The sequence below is a fragment of the Myotis yumanensis genome, unplaced genomic scaffold (genome assembly GCF_028538775.1).
Source record: "Myotis yumanensis isolate MYYU_CA2020_CCGP unplaced genomic scaffold, mMyoYum1.0.hap1 SCAF_5, whole genome shotgun sequence".
In the NCBI taxonomy this organism is placed as follows: Eukaryota; Metazoa; Chordata; class Mammalia; order Chiroptera; family Vespertilionidae; genus Myotis; species Myotis yumanensis.
The window spans coordinates 72,282,742-72,310,085 of NW_027223756.1; the positions used below are offsets into that span (position 1 = coordinate 72,282,742).

Below are 27,344 nucleotides of genomic sequence, written 5' to 3' on the forward strand. Positions count from 1 at the left end.
TCAATATCTTATTTCCCTTCCCCACCTGAGAGTTGGACTAGCTCTTCCCAAAATCATGAAGTTTGACTTCTGATGTGACTCAGAAGAATCACAAGCTCCTAAGATAACGTCTTAAACACCCAGTGAACACTACGAAAAATCTGTGAAACCCAGCATAGCATTTACCAAAGCTGTAAATTCATAACATTTTATTAACATTTAGATGAGAATATATTCATAACCTCAATGAAGTTATTCTACCTATTCCCAAACTGAGTTGAATAATTCCATTTTCACGCACTTTCTCCTACCTTCACAGTGTTCCCTGCAACTCCATCCTCATCCCATAAGCCAGGAGGGATGTGCAAAATGATGTAACATGATGGTCATCTTCACATTTGGCTTAAGGAGTTTTTGTTAGAAAAAAATAGGGCTCAGCATCAATAAACCTCAAGTTATCGCCATTGATCATTACCTCAGCTACCACTGTGAGGAGGAATCAGGTGGACTGCATGCCAGGAATGCCATACATTTTATTAATTAAAGTGTGGTATAAAGGGCAGGGTTGCCAGGTTCAGCAAATAAAGATACAGGATGCCCTATTTGATTTGAATTTCAGACAATGTTTTTAGTATGTGTGCTGCGAAAGTGAACAATTTTTTATATAAATATGTCTCATGCGATATTTGGGATATAATTATACTTAAATTTATCCGAGTTTTAACTGAATTTCACCCTGCATTTCATCTGGCAGTTTTAGTAAAAAAACATTTAATAGGGAAACATCTGAAGTCTCAAGAAAGGGAGCAGGTGTGGGCCTGAGATCTAAGACCTCTACACAAGTCAGTGATGTAAAAATTCCACCACTTTCCAGCTGGGAGGGACCAAAGGTCACCAAACCACACAAGCTCGGCAAGTCCCACAGGTCGTGGCTGAGCCACAGGAGAAGCTTCTGGGATGTCCACCTCAGACCAAGGCTGTGTCCACCATGAACTTCAGAGCTCACCTTAGACTTCACACAAATTCTTAACCCGTCCTGGAATCTCAAACCAAGTTATTTGTTATTAAATATATTTTATTGATTTTTTTACAGAGAGGAAGGGAGAGGGATAGAGAGTTAGAAACATCAATGAGAGAGAAGCATTGATCAGCTGCCTCCTGCACACCCCCTACTGGGGATGTGCCTGCAACCAAGGTACATGCCCTTGACCGGAATCGAACCTGGGACCCTTGAGTCCGCAGGCTGACGCTCTATCCAGTAAGCCAAACCGGCCAGGGCTCAAACCAAGTTTTGATGCTTTAAAACTCTTGGAAGATTACTATTGAGTCTGGTTCACAGCTGAATGGTGGGTACATGGCAAGTCACTAGTTTGTCCAGGGCTGAGCCTCAAATGAACCAATTATCTGAAGCTTCCCTGGACCAAAAAACTAAGCCAATTGTCCGGTGGCGGCTGTCAGGAGGAAAATCAGTGTGGGTGCTGGAAAAACCTCAAATTCACCAAGTCACACTTCATAAAGGACTGCAGCAAAGAGTAGGCTATATGCTATATACACCCAGAGAGCACTATTGGCTTCTAGAAAGCACTGGGCCGCGCCCTATACGCGATTCTCAGCCTGAGGGGCTTCAGGCACCCCTAGTGGGGCCAGGTCCCTCTCCCTAGTCCAAGCTGAGATCTCAGCGAGTCACTGGGTTAGAGTACATCACAAAACTGCTGTGCTGGGAAGGAGGAAGGTGAACACAGCGCTAGAATTGGGCTGCATAGCATTCAGCTTTCAAGCCAATCACCTGAACATGGCTTTTGCCTTTCTTGAGACTTCAGTGTATAAACTGGTAACGAAAAGAAACAAAAGCTGAGTTTAAAACCCTGAAAGCAGCTAAGGGAACTGGCCAAAAGCAGAGAAGGCTGGCAGCTAATCAGGCTGCCATGGGCCCCTTTCCCAGCTCCCAGCGGGCCGTCATGCAGGGGCCAGGCAGCTGTGTCCTTATTGGTACTGCGCCAGGTGGTGGCATGGTGCCGTCCGTCCCTCAAGCACTAATTCCATCCTTGAGTTCTTTTATCTGCCACACTCACCCAAGCTTTCAAGTGAACTGCATTTGACCACTGCAGAGTAATTCATTATTTTACAAAATCAAAAACAGCCTTAACGAGACCAATCTTCAACAGTGGGGCTTAGGCAAGCTTTCTGAAAGGTAACCTCTTCAAAGAAGAAAATGCTACCAGACACCATGAAGTTAATTCCCAGCCTTCATGTGCAGAGCATGGTCTGTATTCGTAGGAAACAGAAAAATTACCCAGAGCTGTAAACTTCACAGCTATTACCTTCAAATCAACTGAAGAAAAAAATGAGAAAAACAAACGAACATGAAGAAAATTCAGTTCACTTTTCTACTAGGATAAGAGATCAAAGGTTGCTTTAAATTAAACACATTTAATTATAACTAGTCAGGATGCACACAGATCTGTCAGGCGTCCCAGGGCAACCACTTCCCGACCTGCACCACCGAGTGTGCACCATCAGCCACCATGTGCAGGTGAGCACAACCCACAGGTCCCAGGTGCTGAGGGTGAGGGATCCTCTTTTATTCTCTTCTCAGCTGCACCTCAGTTTCTCAGGGTCCAAGCCCACAGAATTACAGGATTAAAGCAGGAGGGGAGAAAAGGGGAAGCCAATATCCCTCTTTGAAAAAAAGGTCAGTCTATTTCATGGTGAACAAATCAGTGTTCTCCGGTCTGGACATAGTCTTCTGTGACCTGAGATAGGGTACTCACATACTGCCAGCTCAGGGCAGCCAGGAGCATGAGAAATGACAGGTAAATGGGGGAGTAGTGGCTTCGGGAGGTCAGCTGACAGCTGGGAAGATTCTGTGTTCTGATGGTGGAGATGATCTGCCTGGTTTTACTGGAAGATGAATCTGAGTTGGGGATTCTGTGATAGATCTGTTAACAAAAGGAAAAGACAGTAAGTGATACTTACTGAGTCCTAGGACCTATATAAACGTAGTGTGTTGACTTCTTACAACAACTCCAAACAGGTAGGGATTTTATGCCCATTTTACCAAACAGAACATGAAAGTAATAACCCCAAGTCACTCCACCAATAGGGCAGGCTATCAACCGAGGCCTGTGTAATCCCAAAACCTGCCTTACGGAGCAAGCAGGGAGGCCTGAGCCATGCTGCACCGGGAGCTACTGGTCCTCAATGATCATCCATCCCCACACCTCCCATAGCCAGGAGCATAGTAGGTGCTTGGTAATGTCAGCATAGTTTCTAGGCTGAAGCAGCGTATGAGGAAGGGGAAACAATACCAGAAAGACTAGCAGACGCAGCTTAGGACAAGACAATCTGTGGGATGGGCAACAGACTGGATGAAGAAAGGCAAGAACAGAAACAGGACACCTGAGTCATCCAAAAGTCCTCCCTGCACCTCACTACCTCCTCGGCAAACCTCCAAAACATATGCTGAGCCCACTCCTCCACATGCCTCCAATTACAGCCTCTGGTTAGGCCCCCAATGACTCTCAGCCTCTAAATTGAGCTCCTGCCTCTATGCTCGACTACCAAAATCCATTCATCTGTTCTCCACACTGTCAGAGATCTAAAACCTCCGCTTGACAAGCTCAGTGGCTCCCTACTGCCAGCTGCGTAAGGTCTGAGCTCCTGATGTAGAGCGCAAGGCTGCAATGACCTGGGCCCGCCATACCTCCCTTCTTCACACTCGAGAAACAAAGGCCTGTGATTTACATGTGCTACGGCTGCACACTGTTCCTTTCTTTGCTCACACCACTCCCTCTGCTGGAATGCTGTTCCCACACTCCTTTACCTAGCTCTTACCTATCACCCAAGACTTAACTTTGCCATTATGTCTTCTAGAACAGCGGTCGCCAACTGGTGGTCTGTGAGGTCCGAAAGGTTGGTGACCACTGTTCTAGAAAACTTGCCTTGACCTCCCCGGTTGGGCCTAGTGCCACTCTCCTGTACATAGTCCTACCTTATCTCTTACATTGAAATCATCTAGCTGCTCCCTAACTAGACTGCAAGCTCAAAGGCACTTCCTCTTATTCATCTTCTTACCTCCAACCTAGCACTGTGCCTGGCACACAGGAGACCCTCCATAAATGTTTACTGACTCAAACAGACAAACCAGTTAGGAGGTTAATAAGACGGGAAGTGACCATGATCTGAGCTGAGGGGCAGCAGTGGTTGAAGAGCACAGAGCAGGATTTTTAAAAAAATAATTGTTTTCCAAACTTTACATTATGTAATGGGTATTTTTTCTCACAAATATTTATTCTTGCCATCTTCCTTCTTCCCCACCCAAAAGCACAGCTGCAATTTCATATAACAAAGAAATAAAAGAATATGCCTACAGGAATATGCTAGTTTTGTCTAATATCTAATATTATGTTACAAAGGACATCTATAGAGAGAAAACAGAGATGAGGATGAAACTACAATTCTTCAAAACAAAATCTAGATGGAATTATACCTATAAGAACAAGGAATACAAAAGTAAAATAAAAGGTCAAAATCCCCTTACATTCCCTCCTCCTCAGCCACGGGCTAGTATAGTTACTTTTACACCTACTCTCGTTATACCTTTATAAGCCTCTATATGTTAGAACGCGTAAAATGTCATATATGTTAACAATATTCAGACACATTACTTTAAACAAAATAAGTGATGCCCAAAATCAGAGGCCAGCAAATTTTTTCTTAAAGAACCAAAAACTATTTGCCCTGCTGCAGCTACTCCATTCTGCCACTGTGTTACCAGCAGCGGACAATATGTAAAGCAACAGGTGTGGCTTTATTCTAATAAAAAGTTATTTACAAAAATGAGGTCAGCCAGCCATGGCTGGCCCACTTTTACCCTAAATCCAACTGTGAATAACACCTAGAATTTCATTCCAATAGTTAAGGAAAACATCAAATAAAATAAAATTTTAATATAGAATAGCCTATAGTATTTTAAGAAAAGGTTTTCTAAAATCAGTGATAAATAAAACTGTGAAACTAAAACATTCCCTGAACTTTGTACTACAGAAAATGTTTGTAATTCATATAAAATGAAGAAATAGTGCCCAGAATGAATTACAGTCATCCCTTGGTATATGCAGTAGGTTGGTTCCAGGACCCTGCAAAGAGACCAAATTCCAAGGACATTTAAATCCCTTATATAAAACTAGAGGCCCGGTGCACGAAATTCGTTCACTCAGTGTGTGTGTGTGTGGGGGGGTCCCCACTCAGCCCAGCCTGTGCCCTCTCGCAGTCCAGAGCCCTTGGAGGGTGTCCGACTGCTCCCCGCAGGGAGCGGCCTAAGCTGGCAGTCGGACATCCTTACTGCCACCGCGGAGGCAGGAGAGGCTCTCGCCACCGCCTCTGCTTTCGCCAGCCATGAGCCTGGCTTCTGGCTGAGCAGCACTCCCTGTGGGAGCACGCTGACCACCAAGGGGCAGCTCCTTTGTTGAGCATCTGCCCCCTTGTGGTCAGTGAGCATCATAGCAACCGGTCATTCTGCTGTTTGGTCCATTTGCATATTAGCCTTTCATTGTATAGGATGGCATAATAGTATTTGCACATAACCTAAGCACATCCTCCTGTGTATACTTAACACATTGTTTGCGGGTAGTTTTTATCGCGCACTAACTGATGGCGCGGGCCATTTGTGTCCCGCGCTCTACTACTTACAGTCAACATAAAACGTATAAATACGTTTCCCGCATACAATGTGTTAAAATCCTCTCTAGATTAATTATAACATCTAATATAATGTAAATGTCATGTAAATAGTTGTTAGGGAATTGTTTAGGTAATAATGAGAAAAAGTCTGCACATCTTCAATATAGACACACCCACCACAGATTTAACTATACTGTACATGTCAGCAACAACCTAACTTTTTTCCCTAATTACTTTTTTAAAAAAATATTTTTATTGATTTCAGAGAGGAAGGGAGAGAGAAAGAAACATCAATGATGACAGAGAATCACTGATGAGCTGCCTCCTGCACATCCCCCTACTGGGGATCAAGCCTGCAACCCAGGCATGTGCCTTTGACCGGAATTGAACCCAGGACCCTTCAGTCCACAGGCCAATGCTCTATTCACCAAGCCAAACCAGCTAGGGCCCTAATTACTTTTGACCTGTGGTTGGTTAAATCCCAGATGTGGAAACAGAATATGGAGGACCAACTGTATCCAGTGTCAAAAGGTTAATTCAACCCCTTAGCATCATGAACAGAATAGGTTCTGAAGTCAGGAAGACCTGGGCCCAAATTATGGCTCCAGTGGGCTCAGGGCCTCAAGTTTCCGTCACCTTAATAGTATCAATCTATTCAGTTGCTATGCCAGGCACATAGTAAACCCCAAGTGCTGCTGGACTGTCCCAAGTATTGTCGGCAACAATATTTTGGTCAATGGCTGAACACTCATCCAGTCTCTAAAAGAATTTTAGGATTTTTAAAAAATCTGGTCATCTCTTATACCTTCTACAGGTGCATCTGGTATAAATACTGGGGTCCAAAACTTGTCAGATAAAAAAAAGAGCAGACAAGGAGTATGTGCAATGTGCAATAGACATCAGAAGAAATAATAGTTTGCAGAATTCTGTTTCGGATGATCCCGCTGTTATAAATCACATCCCTGTAAAGGCATAACCAGGGGACCGGAAGGATGTGGAAAGCTATTGAGAGAGGTGATCTCTGGGAAGGGAGGAATGAAATGGGTCATTTTATGTTTTCAAATACTTCTGTAGTATTTCAATCTTCAAAAGAACATATTAAGGCCTCCATTCTCCAGCTGGCAGTAGCCACCCCCGGCTCAGTTGACAATCAAAAATGTCTCCAGATATTGCCAAAGGTCCCCTCATGGAAGCAAAACCACTCCATTTGAAGACCACCATTCTAGGGCCTCGTGATTAGAGTTTTAGCCTCGAAGAAAAAAAAAGTTCTTTTGAACCTAGTTATATTTTATTAGAGATTTGACTTAAACCAGCATTTGTTGTATGGTTTTGGCATTTGAAATGGCATTTGTGTTAGAAAACTTAGAAATAATTACAAATTGATGGTTTTCCTTTGCCAAAATTTCCTACCATGGTTTTTCAATTGAGGCCCATGATGTAATGGCAAGTATGGAGGGGTGTCAGGAAATAAGGTCTGTGGTCCAAGAACCGCTCAGTCAGACAATGCATTAGCATACACAAGCCTCAGCTTCACACACCTCTGACTGACCTCTAACATCATCTCCTAGCTCAAAAAACAGGATTGAAAAACAGGATTCTTTGTAGGAGTCCCAGCCTTGCTTCATTTAACTCCTCTCACCAGAGTCAACAACCGGCTCCCTCCCTGTGTGTACCTCCGCCCCCGCTAAAGGCCACCAACTCCTACCTCTTTACTACATAACACAGTGAGTTATTAGGGTCATCTAATACCCAAATGACATGGTTAAAGTGAACACTATTTAAATCATAAAAATAGCTACAAATTATCCAGGTAGTTCAATAGCCCACCTCTTCCATATATTGGTATATTATAGCTTTGACAGCTGGCATGTTGGTGGCATCCATCATCAGGGTTACTGCTTGTCCTTTTCGAATCTTCACTACCCCTTTGAACACCTGCTGATTATTGTAACAGGCAGCCAAAGTAGCAATGGCCATTACCTAAAAACAATACAGAGGACAAAAACACTAATTAATTCATTTCATTTCATAAAACAAAGGAAAGAAGTGGCTCTGTAGGCATTCATCATCATGAGAAGGTAAGAAAATCTCCTATAGAATGAGAAAGAGCTGCCAAAGAGCTAAGATGTAACTAATAACTAACGAAGAAAAAATTCTCATAAAGAAAGCCTGTCCAGACTTTTACCTTTCTCTCTCCCCCCTTTCTCAACAACACACAGAATAATCAGTGGTCTTTGCAGTCTTAAAGAATTCCATAGTTTAGTCATGAAAGTCCTTTTTTTATTTGGGAAAAAACCAAATACAAACCAATGTAACATTTTCCATGCTAGTTATTAGATCTGAAAAATAATCTCCAAAAAAAATCTAATAAGATTTTTCTATTTTTTTTTCTGTTTTTCCTACAGTGAACATAATCATTATATGTTTAAAAATATCATAGTGGCACCGAAACCGGTTTGGCTCAGTGGATAGAGCGTCGGCCTGCGGACTGAGAGGTCCCGGGTTCGATTCCGGTCAAGGGCATGTACCTGGGTTGTGGGCACATCCCCGGTGGGGGATGTGCAAGAGGCAGCTGATCGATGTTTCTCTCTCATCGATGTTTCTAACTCTCTCTATCTCTCTCCCTTCCTCTCTGTGAAAAATCAATAAAATATATTATAAAATAAATAAATAAATAAATAAATAAAAATAAAAGTATCATAGTGGGGGAGAGGGAGACAAAAGAAAACCAAAGGTAGCTTCCCATGCTCAAAAGTAAATTTTAGGATAAATGAAAACCTAAATCAGGCACACAGGTCTTAGTTCCAAGAACCTTTCAAGCTTGGTTATCAGAACAAGAGTAAAGCAAGTTTCCAAGTCAGTTAAACCCTCTTTCTTCACCTAGTTTAGTTAAAAACGGAAACTGCCCTGGCCTGTTTCTCAGTGGTTAGAGCACTGGCCCATGGACTGAAGGGTCGTAGGTTCCATTCCCATTCAAGGGCACATTTGCGGGCTCCCAGGAGGCAATCAATTGATCTCATATCAGTATTTCTCTCTCCCTCTCTCTTGATCTCACATTGATGTCTCTCTCTCTCTCTCCTCCCCCCCTTCCTCCTCCCTCCCTCCCCCCCTCCTCTTCCACTCTGTCTGAAAATCAATGGAGAAATATCCTCAGGTGAGGATTAAAAAAATAAAACAAACAAAAAAATAAACTGGTAAAGGCATTTTTTTTTTATTGATTTCAGAGAGGGAGAGAGACAAACAGCAATGAGACACATTGATCGACTGCCTACTGGATGGAGCCTGAAACCTGGGCATGTGCCCTGACTGGGAATCAAATCCAAGACCTCTTGGTCTATGGGATGACGCTCAATCCATTGAGCCACACCAGCCGGGCTGGTAAAGGCATTTTCACTGTAAGCTCCTAAAACATCAAGGGGCTAGATCCAAAAGATCAGTTTCTGTTAGCCTGAGTCTTAAAAATAGGACAGCAAATTTTAGGTGCTTAATTAAGACTTTTCATGATAATAGCTTCACCTACTCAACAGTCCCAATAAATCTAGGGAAGGAGCAGACTTCACCTTGAGGCTTAGCTGAGTGTGGTGGTTGTAAGGCACAGGGGAGGTGTTGTGAAACACTGCCTGCCCCCCAGCCAAAGAAAATAAACTAGAGTCATCTTTTTAAAGAACCATATTCCTGAATATAGCAGACCAAAATAGTAGATGCATTCTACCCACCCCTATCACTACCACCATCCCACTCCCTTTAACCTCTACCTCCCATATACAACAAGCATAGCCCTATTCCATACCTGAGGAATAGCGCAAAAGTTAAACACACTTTGGTTTCTAAGTCTGGAAAGGTAGGTGATGACATCTGGAATGTGATGTAGAGCATTGGTTATAAGTTCATTCAGACACTGTACGGCCAGGTCAATATTCTCCGGCTTAGCAAAATCACCCAACTTCTTAACATACTTGCTCCAAACCTAGATAGATAAAAAGATCAAATACAAATCAAGATGTGCATAGAGGAAAAATGTACAAGCAATATGAAAGGATCTTTGTGAATAAGAACTATTGGTACACAGCTGAATCTTCTTTAGCTGCTGCCTCATTTTTCACCAAGATTTAGTCTCTTTTAAGCTACACCCAATGGCTATTTATAGCTACAAGTGAAGGACTTATCACAACCTAAGAGTACATAAAGTACTTGGGAAAGTGTCCCTTTGGGACAATTAGTGCAACATGTACTAAGCCAGTGGTTCTCAACCTTGGCTGCACATTAGAATCAGCTGGGAATCTTTTAAAAGTCCTGATTTCTGGACCTCATCCTCCGGAAATTCTGTTTCTTTGCTATGGGGTGGGGCCACAACATTAGTAACAAAGAAACAGAATTTCCAGAGGATGAGGCCCAGAAATCAGGATTTTAAAAAGATTCCCAGGCGATTCTAATGTGCAGCCAAGGTTGAGAACTACTGTACTAAGCAATACTTTGATGGCCTCAGACAAAAGAGGCCTCCTGTTATCCAGAAAGCATTAGGCTATTCCTGAAAAAATAACCAGATACATACAAAATCAGCTACAATGGTATAAGCTAGACATTTTCAAGATTGCCAGGCCTCAAAATAATGAATGTTTAACACCACATTCCCAATTCTGATAAGAATGCTACTGAACAAGCATATCTGGGGAAAAGAGCTAGGTCCGTACTCTAAGAGCATTACACCTCCTTGGGTCTTAGTAACTTAAAAGTGAAATAACAGCCTGGCCAGTGTGGCTCAGTGGGTGAATGTCATCCCATGCACCAAGAGGTTGCCAGTTTGATTTCTGGCAGGGCACATGCCAGGATTGTGGGCTCAATCCCAAAAAGGGGTGTGCAGGAGGGAACTGACTGATGTTGATGCACTTATGCAGTAGTTCTCAACCTTAGCTGCACACTAGAATCGCCTGGGAATCTTTTTAAAATCCTGATTTCTGGGCCTCATCCTCCGGAAATTCTGTTTCTTTGTTACTAATGTTGTGGCCCCACCCCATAACAAAGAAACAGAATTTCCAGAGGATGAGGCCCAGAAATCAGGATTTTAAAAAGATTCCCAGGTGATTCTAATGTACAGCTAAAGTTGAGAATCACCGGTCTAACCACTATGCTGTACAGCTGAAACTATTACAAAATGAAATTGAATGTAGCCACAACCGGTTTGGGTCAGTGGAGAGAGCATCAGCCTAAGGACTGAAGGTCCCAGGTTCGATTCTGATCAAGGGCACATGTCCAGGTTGCAGGCTCGATCCCCAGTAGGGGGCGTGCAGGAGGCAGCCAATTAATGATTCTCTCTCATCATTGATGTTTCTATCTCTCTCTTCCTCTCCCTTTCTCTCTGAAATCAAAAAAAATATATTTTTAAAAAATTGAATGTAAAATATAATTGAAAAATAAAAGTAAATAAATAAAAGCACTTCGTCTTAGGAAACTACTTTATGGAAAGCAAAAGGTAAATGCTGGAATAAAATCAGCAAATAGTTATAAAATTGTCTAGCTTTCCTTCTGAATAAAAATCAATTTGTCAAAGCCTTTCCTTTTCCTGTCTACTTTTTAATTGTTAAAGATCAACTCTTGTCTGTTAAATGAGCATCTGTAGTTTTTGCCTATCTAGCGTACTTTCCCTCTATCTTTTAAAATAAATCTTTATTGTTTAAAGTATTACAAATGTCCCCCCCTTTCCCCTATTGACCCCCTCCATCTCAGCCCCGCCCCCGCCCCCGCCCTTCAACACCCTATTATCTGTGTCCATCTTTCCCTCTTCTTGCCCTAGAATCCTTCTGGCTTAGGGGGATGGAAGCGGGCAGGAATCCATTCTGTGTGTGTTGGGAAGATATAATCCGAGTCTGGACAGAGTTCTCAGCCCTCTGGTTCTAGTAACTGATTGAGGGAATCATGCCCTGTGAATCATACCTCCCTAAGAACTTTTTTTAAGCTAGTAGGTTGTGAGTCATGGGTCGTTATAGCCACCACTTGGAGAACAAGAGAAAGGGCACAGAACCTGATTACATAGTCTGAATCCCTGATTCAGCCAATCTACCTACAAGAAGCAAACTAAATCTCAACCTACTTTATACATTATCTTATGTTGCTTAAGGTACTTTAATTTGCATTTCTGTCACTTGCAACCAAAAGGGTTTAATGGGGTTTGTTTTCAGAAAGTGTTTTGAATTATTTTCCCAAGTCCCCTGAATTTGTTACCTCTTGAGGCCAGAACTCTCTTCCATCTTGCTGATCTTCCAGATAATCACGAATGATGTTTGTTTTCTGCAGAAACAGACCCATGGAGTTGGCACACTCTATGTCTTCACCAACTAATGGGTCTTCTAACTCTGAGGCCGAGAACAGACGAGAAAGGCCAATTCCCACCAGCCCGGCAACATAGTGGCAGTACTGTAAAAGATTAGTTTTAAAGTACTTTAATAATAAATTTTTTACTAAAATGAAAATGCCAGAGATCATTAGCAACAAAAGTACAGGCTCCAAATAATATGTGTAAGATCTCATTTTGATTAAAAAACACAAATATACACTATGGACATGTAAGGACATCCAAGAAGGATGTGCACAAAAGATTTAACAAAAGTAACCTCTAGCTGGTGTTTTCTTTTTTTATTACTTGCATTTTCTTTATTTCTAGAATAAAAGGTTATTTAAAAAATAAACTAGTAAACTTTTTATATCAAAAAGTGGGAGTGCCGAACCGGTTTGGCTCAGTGGATAGAGCGTTGGCCTGCGAACTGAAGGGTCCCAGGTTCGATTCCGGTCAAGGGCATGTACCTTGGTTGCAGGCACATCCCAAGTAGGGGGCATGCAGGAGGCAGCTGATTGATCTCTCTCATCGATGTTTCTAACTCTCTATCCCTCTCCCTTCTTCTCTGTAAAAAATCAATAAAATATATATATATATTTTTTTAAAAAGTGGGAGTGAAGGCAATGAGGAAATAAAATATATTCTAATAGAAACTTGAATACGGAGTCTAATCTTGAAGGCATTTCAAGATTATGCAGTATCTCAAAATCCTCATTATACAGAAAAACAAAGTACTACCAGGATGTTCTTGAAACTGTTTTAAGCACTCTGTACAGGGTGGGACAAAAGTGGGTTTACTGTTTTGAATACTCAAAACACAGAGTATTATTTATTAATTACTGTATTATTTCCATACAAACAACTGTAGACCTACTTTTGTCCCATCCTGTATATACAATCCTCACAAACATTGTATGCAGTACATACTATTACCACTCTTTTACAGACGTGGAAACAGAGGCAAAGAAGTTGATTAACTTGCCCAAGATCACTCATCTGGGAAGTTAAGGCCACACATCTGGGAAGGCAGACGCCAAGGATTCAAAGCCAAGTAGTCTGGCTTAAGAGGCAGGCTTAACGACTTTGCTAAAACGGCTATTCTCTAAAGCAGCGGTTCTCAACCTGTGTGTCGAGACCCCTTTGGGGGTCAAACGACCCTTTCACAGGGGTTGCCTAAGACCATTGGAAAACACATATATAATTACATATTGTTTTTGTGATTAATCACTATGCTTTAATTATGTTCAATTTGTAACAATGAAATTGGGGGTCACCACAACATGAGGAACTGTATTAAAGGGTCTCGGCATTAGGAAGGTTGAGAACCACTGTCCTAAAGGGGTTTTAGTAAGCTAATAATTATCAAAGTATTTACCTATAAAAGTCGTTTGTCAAAGCTATCTTCCCTTGAAAAGAGTATTCTCCAAAGCAACTTAATGCAATGCTTTTCTAAAAGGAATGTCCACTAGACAATCAGAAGTGAAGAGTAGTTAAAGAGGTACCCTCTGGAGAGGAGTTACCCAAAGAATAAAGTATCTCTGGTTGAAAGTAATACAAAGCCAGGTACTAGTCAAGGACCCACTGACATGGCAAGGAGAAAGCACTTGAAATATGTTCCAGCAGAGGAAGATATGCAGGAATTAGAGAGCAAGAAATGAGCTGTGGGCAACTATAAAAAATTTTAAAAGAATTACTAGAAATTAAAAACATTAGTACATCCATAGTGTTGTTCAAGGAGAAGTATATTTTATTTTAAGGTAATAGTTCTTTGAAAAGAAATACTCCTAGAATGGAAGTATTCATTGTTCTCCAAAATTGAAGGAAAAAATAAAATCCTTTTAAAGTACTCAATTTTATCTGATCAGAACTTCTATTTAACAACCTATAATTGAGTTTCCTGACAGATCTGCACAGCAGAAAAGGAAGTTACTGTGCAGATAACCAGTGCTGATTCTTGGCTAGAAGTTTTAGCTTTAACTTTAAATTCATAAACTGATATTCCAGCAGCAATCACCCACGCTTGTTAACTTGGGAAGCATCGACCAACAGTTTCAAAGATGTTGTCATCGAGTTCTGAAGCTTGAAAATTAAGATGGCAGACCTTGGATTTGCACTCACTCAATGAATATGTAGTAGCATCTATTTGTGATCCCAAATGTTTGAAATGTCTTTGCTTCCAATGAGGTGATGAATTAAGTCTCACAAGCACCACTCCATGAACAATGGGCAAGCCCCCTTCCTCCTACCTTGTGTTTTGATATTTAGTTTAGTCCCCATAGTCGATTGGATCACTTTGTCTAGGTAAGCACTCTCTCAGCCCCTAACTCCTGCCCTGGTCAACATCCTTCACAGCTGTGTGTTCCCACACATATTTGCTTATAACCACAATACAAATTGGAAGATGTCAAGAAACTTGGAACATCTCATATTGTCTTATTTCTGTAAGGAGATGATAGGAAAGGAAGAAGTACTAGAGAGGTGCTCACCCCTTAGCATCTATAATCCAAAGTTAATACCTGTGAATTTTCATGAACTACTTTTATTTCTAAGGAAACATATATAATCTAACAGTTTAGAAGTAATCTTGTATTAAGATGGAACTTGGCCGAAACCGGTTTGGCTCAGTGGATAGAGCATCGGCCTGCGGACTGAAAGGTCCCAGGTTTGATTCCGGTCAAGGGCATGTACCTGGGTTGCGGGCACATCCCCAGGGGGAGATGTGCAGGAGGCAGCTGATCGATGTTTCTAACTCTCTATCTCTCTCCCTTCCTCTCTGAAAAAATCAATAAAGTAAAAAAAAAATTAAAAAAAAGATGGAACTTGAAATGACTCAGATACTAAGATATATATATATATATATATATATATATATATACACACACACACACACACACACACACACACACACACACATACACACACACAGTCCATAATTGAAAGAAGAAAATAACAAAAAATACATTTTTAAGATCTGAATACTAATATCTCTGTACTACATGAAGTAATCTGGCCATTTACCTAAAATTTCATAGCAAGTCAGAGACACTTTTATAAGCTTAATGTCTGTACCTCTGAGATGAGTTATATCTACTTTGGCCTAATTTAATGGTAAACTCTCTATAGCATGAATTATTTCAAATATTAGACTATAAGCCCTTATTAAGTGTTTATGATGAGACAGTCAAGCTAAACAGACAGGTTGTGGCCCTGGCCGGGTTGCTCAGTTGGTTAGAGCGGTTAGATCATTGTTCTGATGCACCAAGATTGTGGATTCAATGCCTGGTCAGGGCACATACAGGAATCAATCAAGAAATCTATATACTAGTATATATTTATATATATAAAAGCCTAAGTGACTGGCTGACCCGCCGATAGCTATGATATGCACTGACCACCAGGGGACAGACACTCAAGGCAGGAGCAGAAACCACAGGCATGGAAATGTGGAACAGACTGATGAATCTCAGAGGGAAAGGGGGAGGGTGGGAAGAGATTAACCAAAGATCTTATATGCATACTAGAGACCCAGTGCATGAATTTGTGCACCAGTGGGGTACCTTGGCCTGGCCTGTGGGGATCCGGCCGAAACCAGCTCTCCGACATGCCCCGAGGGGTCCCAGATTGCAAGAGGGTGCAGCACAGGCCAGACCTCTAGTACATAAATAAGTGGAACAACAAATTAATGTCTCTCTCTCTCTTACTAATTATCAATAAGTATTTTTTTTTTAAATTAAAAAATAAACTGATGGATTGTAAAACCAGAAAACCTGGAACGAGTGGACCACTTTCTCCTTCTGAACTTCATGATGAGGACTGCCAGCCTGTCTTATGCCCCCCACACTGCTTTATAGGGACACTAACCTTGTCCCACTCCTCTTCAGAGGTCACGTGCTTATCCAAAAACTCCGCCATCCCAAATCCCATTTTCCGGCAAATGTCGACAATCACTGTTTGATATTTCATAGCCAGATTTCTGAACTCGAGGGAGATCTGAAAGGGAGATATAAAAAACAGAAAATATGTATTTACAGTGGGAACCAACATGGATGGTACCTATAGATCATAAAGCAAAGCAATAGTAAATTTGTAAAGACGCCCAAATAATTCATCTATAAGCCTAACATCTAGATTATGCCTAACTAACATCAGCATTTCTACATATTGCATAATAAAACCAGCAAATTTAAAAAATATTAAAATAGAAGGATCTAAAAATGCTAGTTTCTAGACTCAAAAGATTCAAAGTCTCACTATAACTCATATTTCTAATATTTAATAAATGAAATGCTTCAACATAAAACAGCATAAATATAAGAATTTTAGGAAGAATGCCTCATTTCAGAAAAACCTCATAATAATGAAAATTCATTTGTGCTAATGTATTTAGTACTTCCTATGTAATAAGCACTGTCTAGACACGGGACAACCAACCAGAAATGAAGAGGAACTCATTATCCTGCAGAGTTTATATTCCAGTGACCAGCTAACCATATTCTATCATCAGTTCCCAAATTTCTATCACAAAGCTAGTGTCTCCTCCACTATAAGGCCACACTTTTTAACTTTTACACAACTCAATTTAGTTCATTCTGAGACATGCTACCCAACATTTTTTTCCATAGCCCAAGCTCTTATTTAGAAAAGTACTATTGACGTTTTTAAAATTCATTGCTACTGCATAAATATCTTAAGTTAAAGGAAGTGTTTATAAGTTACTTTACTCTGCATCAAAAGTGAGAAATACCTGGTCTGTGTTTACAGAAAGGTTAGAAAAACTTCCTCAGGAAACTCCAAAATTTAAGGACCTGGGGGAAAACCAGCTGGTTGCAGGGCACCAAAGGGATTCAGAAGCCTAAAATACTTTAGGATTATTCTATGAGCTTCAACTGTTACATTCCCGCCCCTCCCCCCCCCCTCGCCCCCGCCCCTAAATCCATAAAAAATCAACCCACTCTCTCCAGAACTTTCTTTCCAGAACAGCTGTTCCAAGCAAAACCAAAGGTAATTCCTGTTGTGGACTGAAACAAATGAGCAAGTCTACCAAAGGTTATTTGGATCCCTGAATCTCCCTAAGACCGGTTCTTTCAACAGATCTTTGGCCAGGCCAGTTCTATTTATAAGAGAGGAAAGGCCAGTGGGGTGGGGGAGGGCAGCAGCTCAGACTTAAAAACAAACACTCCAAAATAAACATTTCACTGCTGAATTTGAGCCATTCCCTCCAACAACTCTTTGGTACTTGCTACATAATTATATACATTCCAAAAATGAAAACAAAAATATCTAGGAAAGAGTGGCAATGAAGAGCGTTGTGTTTTCCCAGAAACTTGAGGGAAGGAGAAAGTATTGCTGACTTGCTCCAAATTCAGTAGTAAGTTATGCCCAATGAAGTGAGCCAGGACCTATTTTCTTTTTACCCTCCCAGGTGATTCTGTTTTACAACTACTACAGATTCCCAGGTCCTTGGGGTGATCCCAAGTGCATGAAGAAAGGGTACTAGGTAAGCCCACTAGTATAACCGAGAAAGGTGTGAGCTCTAATTCCTCACCTAATTATTTTTCAGATTCTTTTCCTTTCTTCTTCTTTTATATTGTATTGCACTGTATCAACTCTCATTATTCTTCAGACTTTTTTCTTATATTTTATATAGTATTTTTGGCTTTGACACTCAAGACATGATATCAGTAATCTGAACCAGCCCTTGCTCCAAAGGAGTCTTTCTCATTCTTTTGTAATGGTGGAGTCCTCCTCTCTCCACTCAGGAATATAGATTTCTTTCAATAGCAAGAGCCACATAAGAAACATTCTTCCCTAAAAATTCTGGCAACTATGTACACACAGAAGGGCTTCTTTGGGCTATTAGGAACCATGAGACTTTGCTAAATCAAAACTTTGTAAGATATGAGAGAATCACTTATTTACGCAGGTACGCAGGCTAGTGACATTGCATCATGCAAATCCAGAAAAGCAGGGCCTTGTTCCATGTACCACATAAACTTGTGGGATTTCCTAAAGCTCAAGTTTTATTAATAACCCACTTTACTCCAACAGAATGGACCGAACACCTAATATTTCCAGAATAGTCAGTAAGTGCCAGGGACTATTCTAAGTACTTCAGACACATGAGCTTATTCAGTCCTTGCAGCTTTCATGTTACAAATGAGAAAACTGAGACACCAAGAAGGAACGTGTGCAGCATCACACAGCTGTAAGCCACACAGGATCTCTTGCTTCTCAATCCTCACCCCAGCTGCTGCGAGTCTGCTCCCTACACCACAGCTGCTACCCATCTTGAGCAGCACGCCCATGCCATCAGGCTTAGGGTACCCAAGCCAGTAGCGCCACATATGTAGGCTGCATTTGGCGAACAGGTTTTGTGGGTTAGCTTGAGCATCCATCCTGGATGGAACTGGAATGCATCTTTCCACAGGAGTAAACATGGGACTTCCAAACACTCTACCAATAATAATAGTAGCTAACAGCATTCTAAGAGCTTTATTGATATTAACTCTTTTAATCTTCACAATACTGTGAAGTAGCTACTGTTATTATCTCTCTGTTACAGATTTTAAAAAGTGTGGCCCAGACAGGCTTTGTAACTAAGCACCAGTTAGTAAGTGGGAGAGTTGGGGCTCTAACCCAGGCAGTCTAGCCTAGCAATCACATTATATTATGCTGCCCTCTGATTGCTTATTTAACCGTTCTCTACAGGTATGCAGGCTAGTGACATTGTATCATCAATAATAAACATAACCATAGGCAGAAGAGATCTGTAATTCCACTACCGTTGGGAAGTCCTCCAGCACTTGTCGATGCTTCTCCTTGCTCTCCATGAACCGCCAGTCAGGTTCATAAAGGTAAGAGTGAAAGTTGTGTAACAGTGGGACTTTTTTTTCTATACTGATGGTCATGTCATCTTCCAGAGTGTCCAGAGCTCGGAGAACCAGATAAAATATACATACTGCATTGCTGTAAAAAAGGAAGAACTATTAATGTATTGGAACAAACTTCCAAAGATATTTATTTTGAAATAACATCTCATTTATACCAGGCCATTTTCTAAACCCTTAACTCTACAGAACTTGGAAAGAATAACCAGCCTTTCATACTTGAGATATCTTAGTTTTCTTTTCTTAGATGGCAGCAATGGACTTCTGTAGTTTATTTATAAAAATAAAATAAACTTATCAGCTGGATGTCATTACTACTCCCAGAATGAGTTACAACTAACTAATGTAGAATTGTACAAAGGCCAAAAGACCAAATGTTTAGATGGAACTAATATTTTTCAGATAAAAAAATTAAGTCAAAAGACACAACTTCTTAATATAAATACTATCATACATAAAGGCAATTGGCTTAAATTCATGTACATATGTAATATGCACAGAGGCAACTTGAGAAGAATTAACTCGGTAAACAAGAAATATAGAGAAGCCTAAGTGAAGCCAAGAAAAATGTATGGTTTGCTCAGAGACAAGTTCGCCCGCTAGGGCTAAGAAAAGTTAATAAACACCCCCCCCTCCCCCCCAAAGAGCTGGGCCTGCATGAATAATATTAGATGGCAAGGTGCCTGGAAGGGCAGCCTAAAGTAAAGTAAATAAGCACATGGGCACTTCGACAGGGAACATTTCCTTTACATGGCACAGATTATGCTTAACCAACCACGAGCACACAGTGCAATGCTAGTGGCGATCTATGTCAACAAGTCGCTTGTAATGACTCAAAGCCCTCTAGAAGGCTTTCCTCCCCAAGTCAAAAGGGGCTACCCCCGCCACTCACCGCATTTCTTCATCCAGCGCCTGGATAACGGCTGCGAAACTGCGACTGGTCTGATGCAGGTACTTGTAACAAGTCTTCAAGCTGCTGCTGAGCGAGTCCTGCGGACAGAGAAGACACACGGAGGTAGCAGTTGTCGAGGAGCAGGAGTGGGACTGGGGCAGGAAGCCGGCAGCCGCTGGACGCCGTAGCCGGGCGCAGACGCCCTCTCCCCGAGTCCAGTCCTTGGAAGGCCAGGGACAACAGCGCGAGGGGGTGCCCGCGCCCTTAGGCGCCGCGGCGGGGCTCAGCACCAAGGTCCGCTTGAAGAGGGACATGGCCTTGGTGCCGCAGGCGGCTGCGGCCATCAGAATTGTGCAGCTTGCGCCAAGTTTTCCTCCATAGACCCAAGCGGAGCTGGGAGGCGCCCACCGAGGGGGCGGGGCGGGCTCTCCCTCCACCCCAATAGGCTGGGGGCTGGCCGAGCTGGGAGCAGGCGTTCGCGTGGCCCGCCCCCCTCTCCCCCCAAAACGCGAATCCCGCCGCGCGCCCCGAGGCCGGCCACGCCCCACGGTTGGCCACGCCCCTCGGCCCCGGCTTGCAACCCCTTGCACCGCATTCCCCTTCTCCCCAGAAGCCACAGGCTGCTAATGAAACAGTCCACTTTTAAGAAGCTTGCTTTCTCCTCCCTGACAGCATCTCTCCGTGGGCAAACTTTAGTCAGACTCCTTTGAATCCTCCACATTTCCACATGTGTGTCTATCTTTGCATCGCCCAAGTTTAGCAAAAATCCTGCTAAACTGCTTTGACCAAACTTCCCAAACCTGGGCACCAGATCAGCCTCGGTCAGATCGGGCTCCTCCCCCGCCATCCCCCTGCAAGAATCCCATTAAGTCCTTGAGCCAGAAAGCCCTTGTCCCAGATGTTTCCTCTTAGAAATTTTCTCTCCATCGACCCTTCCACTCTGCCTGCTCCTTGACTATAAATGTCCACTTTTTCTTGTATTCAGAATTGAGCCCAGTTCTATACTGAGGTTTCTTTCCCCTATTGCACTAGCTTTTTTGAATAAAATCTGTTTTCACCACTTTAACTACTTGTTCAGCTGTTTTTTCTTGAACACTTGGTAAACGTATACTATTCTCTGAAAAACTAGTTATTCCTTTTAAGATTTCTAATCGTCTTTTCCCTTTCAAATCAGTGAGCTGTAACGAGCTGCTTCGTGAATTTTATTCTTTCTTAAAGAAAACAAGTACTGTTTTTCCAGAACAAAACAAAAAACACAACAAACCATATTCTGATATGCAAGCATAAAAGAAAGAACTGCTGTGTATGTGTGTGTTTTATAGAGACTCTATATTTTAGAGTAGTTTTATTATTATAGGAAAATTGAATTGAAAGTGTAGAGTTCCCATATACATTCCTACATGCCCACAATCTCCCCCATTCTCTTTTAAAAAGAGAAATGGAAAATATTTGAAGTATCTAACAGAAGAGGTTAAAAAAATACATATGGCATATCCATTTGGATATCCCATAGTCACTTTGGAATGTTAACAACAAACACTAGACACTGGTGGGGTCTAGGTCAACTATGTTCTTATTTGTATACTAGAGGCCCGGTGCATGAGATTCGTGCACTAGGGAAGGGGGGGTGTCCCTCAGCCCAGCCTGCACCCTTTCACCGTCCTGGAGCCCTCAGGGGATGTCCCCATAGCGCTGCTGGGGAGACGGGAGAGCCACTGCTGCTGTGCTTGCCCAGCCATGAGCCTAGCTTCTGGATGAGCAGCGTTCCCCGTGTGGGAGTGCATTGACTCTGTGGGGCAGCTCCTCCACTGAGCGTCTGCCCCCTGGTGGTCAGTGTGCATCATGACCAGTTGTTCCACTGTTCAGTCAATTTGCATATTAGCCTTTTATTATATAGGGTATTTCCTAGAATGGATGCATATTATTAAAGAGTAAAGCTTTTTAAAAAATCACACAACCAGGAGAATTTAATTTTATTACCATGGTCAATAAAAAGATATTATTAAAGCCCTGGCTGGTGTTCTGAGTGGTTAGAGCGTGGGCCCAGCCCTAGGGTGCTTGCTGGAGAGGGAAGCAACAAATCGATGTGTCTCTTTCTTTTCTTTTCTCCGCCCCCCCCCCCAATGTGTCTCTTTCACCTGGATGTTTTTTTCTCTCTCCCTCCCTCCCACTCTAAAAATCTATGGGAAAAATATCATCCAGTGAGAATTAACAACAACACAATTATTAGTAAAAATTATATACTGAGCACCTTATATTAGTAAAATCAAATACACAGTGAAGGTTTGATTAGTAAATAAATACATTCATAGAATATTTAAAAATGATTCACAAACTCCTTCCCAAGACTTCATAGTAAAAGAGGAGGAAGAGCTACTTACTAAGCTCCATGCAAGTTCTTCACGTAAATTGCTGTTATCAGGCTGCAATGATTTCCTTCTGCATTGCCAGATGTTTAATGCTCTGTTAAATCTAATGGTTTGGGGCTGATGTCTAAACTCGAGCTTCAATAAACACAATGGTGCAGTCACACTGGTTCTGAAGAGCAACTCTCTTAAAGAACACACTATACCTCCTTTCCAACACACCTCCTGCACTCTCAAAATTGAAGAATGTGAACTAGCTGGTTTGGCTCAGTGGATAGAACATCGGCCTGAAGACTGAAGGGTCCCGGGTTAGATTCTGGCCAAGGGCACATGCCCAGGTTTCAGGCTTGATCCCCAGTAGGGGGCGAGCAGGAGGCAGCCAATCAATGATTCCCTCTCCTCATTGATGTTTCTCTCTCTCCCTCTCCCTTCCTCTCTGAAATCAATTAAAATATTTTTTTGAAAAATGAGAGAATAGGTCTTAAACAAGCATAATTAGGGATCTGGACTGACCACAATTCTAAGTCCACAAGATGAAGCAAATACAGCAAAAAAACTTAATATAGCCGTAGCTGGTTTGGCTCAGTGGATAGAGCATTGGCCTGGGGACTGAAGGATCCCAGGTTCAATTCCAGTCAAGGGCACATGCCTGGGTTGCAGGCTCAATCCCCAGGGGGGGTGTGCAGGAGGCAGGCAATCAATGATTCTCTCTCATCATTGATGTTTCTATCTCTCTCTCCCTCTCCCTTCCTCTCCGAAATCAATAAAAATATATTTTTAAAAAAAACTTTATAGTTAATCTTGAGAGACACAAGTGGTTTGTTGTAGTATTTTTAGTACTTTCCTATTTATTGGAAATATTTTATAATTAAACACATTTTTAAAGTTAAAGCAATCTTAACTTACGTTAATTAGAAATACAACATCCAAGGCTGCCTGTATATAGTTTGTTGTTGTTAATCCTCATCCAAGGATATTTTTCCTCATTGATTTTTAGAGAGAGTGGATGAGAGGGATGAAGGGGGAGAAAGAGAGACAGACAGAAACACAGAAACATCGATGTGAGAAAGACACATCTTTTTTTAAAAAAAAAGAGAGTGTGTGTGGAAGGGAGGGGGAGAGACAGAGAGAATCATGAAACATGGATGATAGAGAGAGACATTGACTGGCTGCCTCCCGCACACACCCTGACCAGTGCTGGGGATTGAGCCTACAACCAAGATACGTGCCCTCGACTGGAATCGAACCAGGGACCCTTCGGTCCACAGAGATCCTTCAGTCTGCAGGCCAATGCTTATCCACCGAGCCAAACCAGCTAGAGTTTTGTGACATTTCTTGTCAAGCATATGATACTCCCCCACTGATGGCACTGAAGTTCCTCACAGGTGTAGAGAAAAAAACAAGAAACATAAGGTTGGGATGTTTAAGGAATGAGACAAACCACAGACCTGCTTAAGACCTTTTTCTTCTTTTTGAGCATGGACAACAAATCTTTTATGTTACTGGGGTCATAAATAAGATTTTAACTTAAAAAAATTACAACATCCATAAAAAATAAATTCTAAAGTCTGAAATAACCAGCCCAGCCCTAAAGTGCTGTTCAATTTTGAACAGCAGATTTTAAAGAGAGAGAGAGGCCAGGATGGTAAATGACCTGGAAAGAGCGGTAGCTATCAAGTGGAAGAACACAGAACGTTTGGCTTGTATATCACTATTCTTAGAGAGATATGAGACTTCTCCTAAAACACTTCAAGTACTGTATTACAAAACAAGGATTAGACTCTCTGGCTCCAGAGAGGGAACAAAGAGTGGAAGTTCAGCTCACTTTAAAGTAACACTGCCTAAAAGCCAGAGCTGTCTGGAGATGGAGTGGGTGGACCTGTGAGGTAGTGAATTATCTGTCACAGGTGTTCAGGAGATTGTACAACCTGGATTGTAAAGCAGTGACTATTTATCTGTTTTATGTCACAGATCCCTGGGAGAATCTGATAATAGTGGACACCATTCTTCCCCCTCCCCTCACGCAAATTTACAATAACATAAACATTTGCAAACAACTTCAGGAAAGCTCCAAATAAATACTCTTAGTAAGAATCTCTAATTAAACAAATATCTATTGGGCAAGGCACAAGAGCAATTTAAAGCTGCATTTCATTTAGGCATTCCTCAGAAGATTAATCCCCTATCCCAGCCAAAAGTGGTTTTTCACTTCTGTGAATTTCCTTATGGCTTTTGGTATTATCTGCCACATTTACTGGTGTTTATCTTGTTTAAAAAGCTAGATGTTTGAGGGCAGTGCACACCTACCTTCTGTTCATTAATTCACTAAAGGTACATTGAACAAGATTCCTATTTTCAAATTGCTTAAAATCAGAATCTTAAATCTGAAAGGGATTTGGGGAACAGAAAGCCAATACACAAATAACCACAATGCAAGACTATGGGACTGATAGAAGGTAAAATAGTGCCAGAGAAAATGGTTAACGGAGGCTCACAGGTGACATGAAAAGGCATCTCATGATGGTGCCTTCCTAAGTTTTCTGTGAACCATTTTATAACATTTTATTGACCTGACAAGATGGTGAGTTCTTTAAGTGTCTTATTTGTCTACACACACCAGCCTGCCATGCTGCACCCTCTACAATGCCTAGCACTGAACAGGTGTTTAATAAATGACCGCTGAATGGTTAAGAGAGGTGGCACTCACGGAAGCTGGACCTTGAAAGATGAGGGTTCTAAGTCATGAGACAAATGGGAAAAAATGTTCTGATGGAAAATTAAAGTGTTTTAATGAAGGACACCAACTAAGGGTACATTTAAACAAGTAATAGTATTTCCTGGGATACTGCCATTGGGGAAAAGAATTTAAAGCTTTTGATATAACCCACGAATTCAGCTGAAGGTGTTTATTCATTCAATAATCACTTCAGAATAGTTTTCCTGTTGGAATAAATGCCTTTGTAAGCATTCCATTAGCAAAGGGTACAGGAATGAGGCAGATGAAATATAAATAAAACCAGATTTAGCCTTCAAGAAGCCAACAATGCAGTGAATCAACAGACACGCAGGCAACTATGTACTAAGAACTCGGAGGAGTAAATAAGGGTTATCAAAACCTAGGAAGATTGGAGAAGAAGGGATTGACCAGGCTGCAGGGAAGTGAGGGAAGCTTCTGCAAGAGCTGGCAGGGCAGAAAACAGGAACGATGGGTCAGGTTTGAATCTAGAAAATGTATTCATTGGTAATATCAACACAGTACGTTTTGTTCACACGGTCCTATCCCAGGTCCTCTCCCACTGCAATTACCCACACAACCTGTTTTGTAAACCAGGGATTAGAACACAGATAAACATCAATGTGAAGAATACAATTTGAAGCAAAACTACCTGAAAACCAATGCTTTGACCGAGTAGAAACATGTTTAGCAGTAGGGCATCTGGGGAGGAGGGTCGGGGCGAGAAGAGGAGGCCTGCGTGGGAGGCCGAGCCTGGCTGGGCGGGACGTGGAGTTAAGGAGAGGAACCTGGCTGGGCGGGTGGGGCCCCCTGCCCGGGCGGGGGTCTGCTCCGGAGGGCAGGCGGGGGCCTGAGGCGTCCGGCACCCGCTCGCCTCGCCGCGCCTCTCGCCCCCGATTTTGGGTCCGCCGGGGCAGGGATGCAGGGATGTTCAACCCACCTGGTCCATCTTGGGTATCACCTTATACCGGCCCCCCATCCGGAAGCGCAGCAGGTTGTAAAACTCCTCCGGGTGCCCCAAGCACTTCACGAACTCCATGTTGACGGCCTCGGTGATCACCTGGCTAATACCTCGGATCGCACCCGACACTAGGATTAGGCACGGGAGGCGCGGCGGGCGGGGCAGGAGTGGAGGCGGGCCCAGCGCGGCGCCACCACGCCCACTTCCCGCCCATCTTAACGGGCCTCGGGCTCTCGAGCCGCTTCCGGCAGGCTTGTGAGGTGGACTGACAAGCGCTGATTGGCCAGGGCGGTTCGCACCAGGAAGATGCCGACCAATCGGCGGCAGGATCGGTCTGGCGTGATGAAGACGGGCTGGAAGCTAACTGAAGGTTGAGAAAGAGGCAGACGAGCCGGATTGGTGCTCCTCCTGGGGGGGCGGGGCTTTGCTCTCCTCCGCTGCCCTCCCCGGGGCTGGGGGCGCGCACCCCGCAGTCTCCGACCTCCCCCCCTGCCCCCCGGTTGGACTCCGCCTCCGGCGGCCGGTGAGGACTCAGCGTAGCCAAGCGGAGCGGGCGAGAGTCCGCCGCAATTTTTGTGTCTTGTTTGTCCTGCTGGCGACAGACTAGCTCTTTCGTGGCGGGGCGCGCGGTGTGGGCGCCCAACATTTAAAAGGCAGGTGAGCCCACCCACAAGTGGTCGGGCCTTTGTCAACAGCACGCGAAGCAACAGCTTGGCCAGCTCACCTGTCAGACAAACACCCCTGTTTGTTCTGCAAAGCGCTTCCACTTCTCTGTCAATCAATCGCTCTGTTGTGGGCGGCGGAAGGGCACCATGTGTCTGGCCAGTGAATCAGACCAATCCTGGGTTCGCGCAACCTCAGTACTCGAGTTTTGGCCAAGAAAATAATTCAGAGCCAAGACTCAAACTCGCTAGAGATTTTTTGGGGCAAGCAAAGAGAAAGCACACTGGAGAGAAATTTCCAGCAGGAGGGGGCCTCAAAGAGCAGCCCTGGAGAGTGGGGTAGGGCTCCTTTTCATCCCATCCCTCCCAGGGGCGTTTTAACTGCTTTCTTCTTCCAACTGACCTATTAGGGCCAGTCCTTGCATGGGGAGTCAGATGGAGCTCTCCTTCATCCCTAGTTCTCCTCTAAGGGTGGGGGCCTACCACATGACTAACCACATGGGAATCTGACCTGCATGACCCTAGGCGTTCTAGGGTGGAGTAGGGCATAAGAGGCAAGTTCTTGAATAACAATACTTATCTCCAATACCTGCCAATCTAGGGTGGAGAGGACATCATCTTCGGGGCAAGATCTTGAATATCTCCAATATCTGCTCTACCAGTTCTTTTTCACTGCTAGGTGTCCAGGTCGGTCTGCCCTGGTGACTTTCTGTAACTGGCCTGTCATTCTTGCTCTGCTCATGTCTATCTGCCTACCACATCTCCACTAGAGTTTCAGCTACTCTCTTCTAATTGTTTATTTTGGACCCACTTAGTCCCCCCAAAAAAGGATTTGAAGTGTGGACGAAAG

At 42.8% G+C, this 27,344-nt stretch overlaps 1 protein-coding gene across 2 annotated transcripts; it reads right to left on the reverse strand.

The window, feature by feature from the left end:
- Window positions 1–2,389: 2,389 nt before the first annotated feature.
- Window positions 2,390–25,970, reverse strand: FDFT1 (farnesyl-diphosphate farnesyltransferase 1). 2 transcript variants are annotated; one of them, XM_070415486.1, is made up of 8 exons: window positions 25,812–25,970; window positions 19,772–19,869; window positions 18,775–18,958; window positions 15,854–15,982; window positions 11,881–12,072; window positions 9,452–9,628; window positions 7,489–7,641; window positions 2,390–2,918 (listed from the first exon to the last, which is right to left on the reverse strand). In XM_070415486.1, the coding sequence occupies exons 1-8, from the start codon at window positions 25,908–25,910 to the stop codon at window positions 2,697–2,699; spliced, it is 1,254 nt and encodes a 417-aa protein (XP_070271587.1). In that variant the 5' UTR covers window positions 25,911–25,970; the 3' UTR covers window positions 2,390–2,696. The 2 variants fall into 2 exon arrangements, with proteins under 2 accessions (XP_070271587.1, XP_070271586.1); XM_070415485.1 differs by lacking the exon at window positions 25,812–25,970 and having other exon boundaries at window positions 19,772–20,165.
- Between the last annotated feature and the right edge of the window lie 1,374 nt (window positions 25,971–27,344).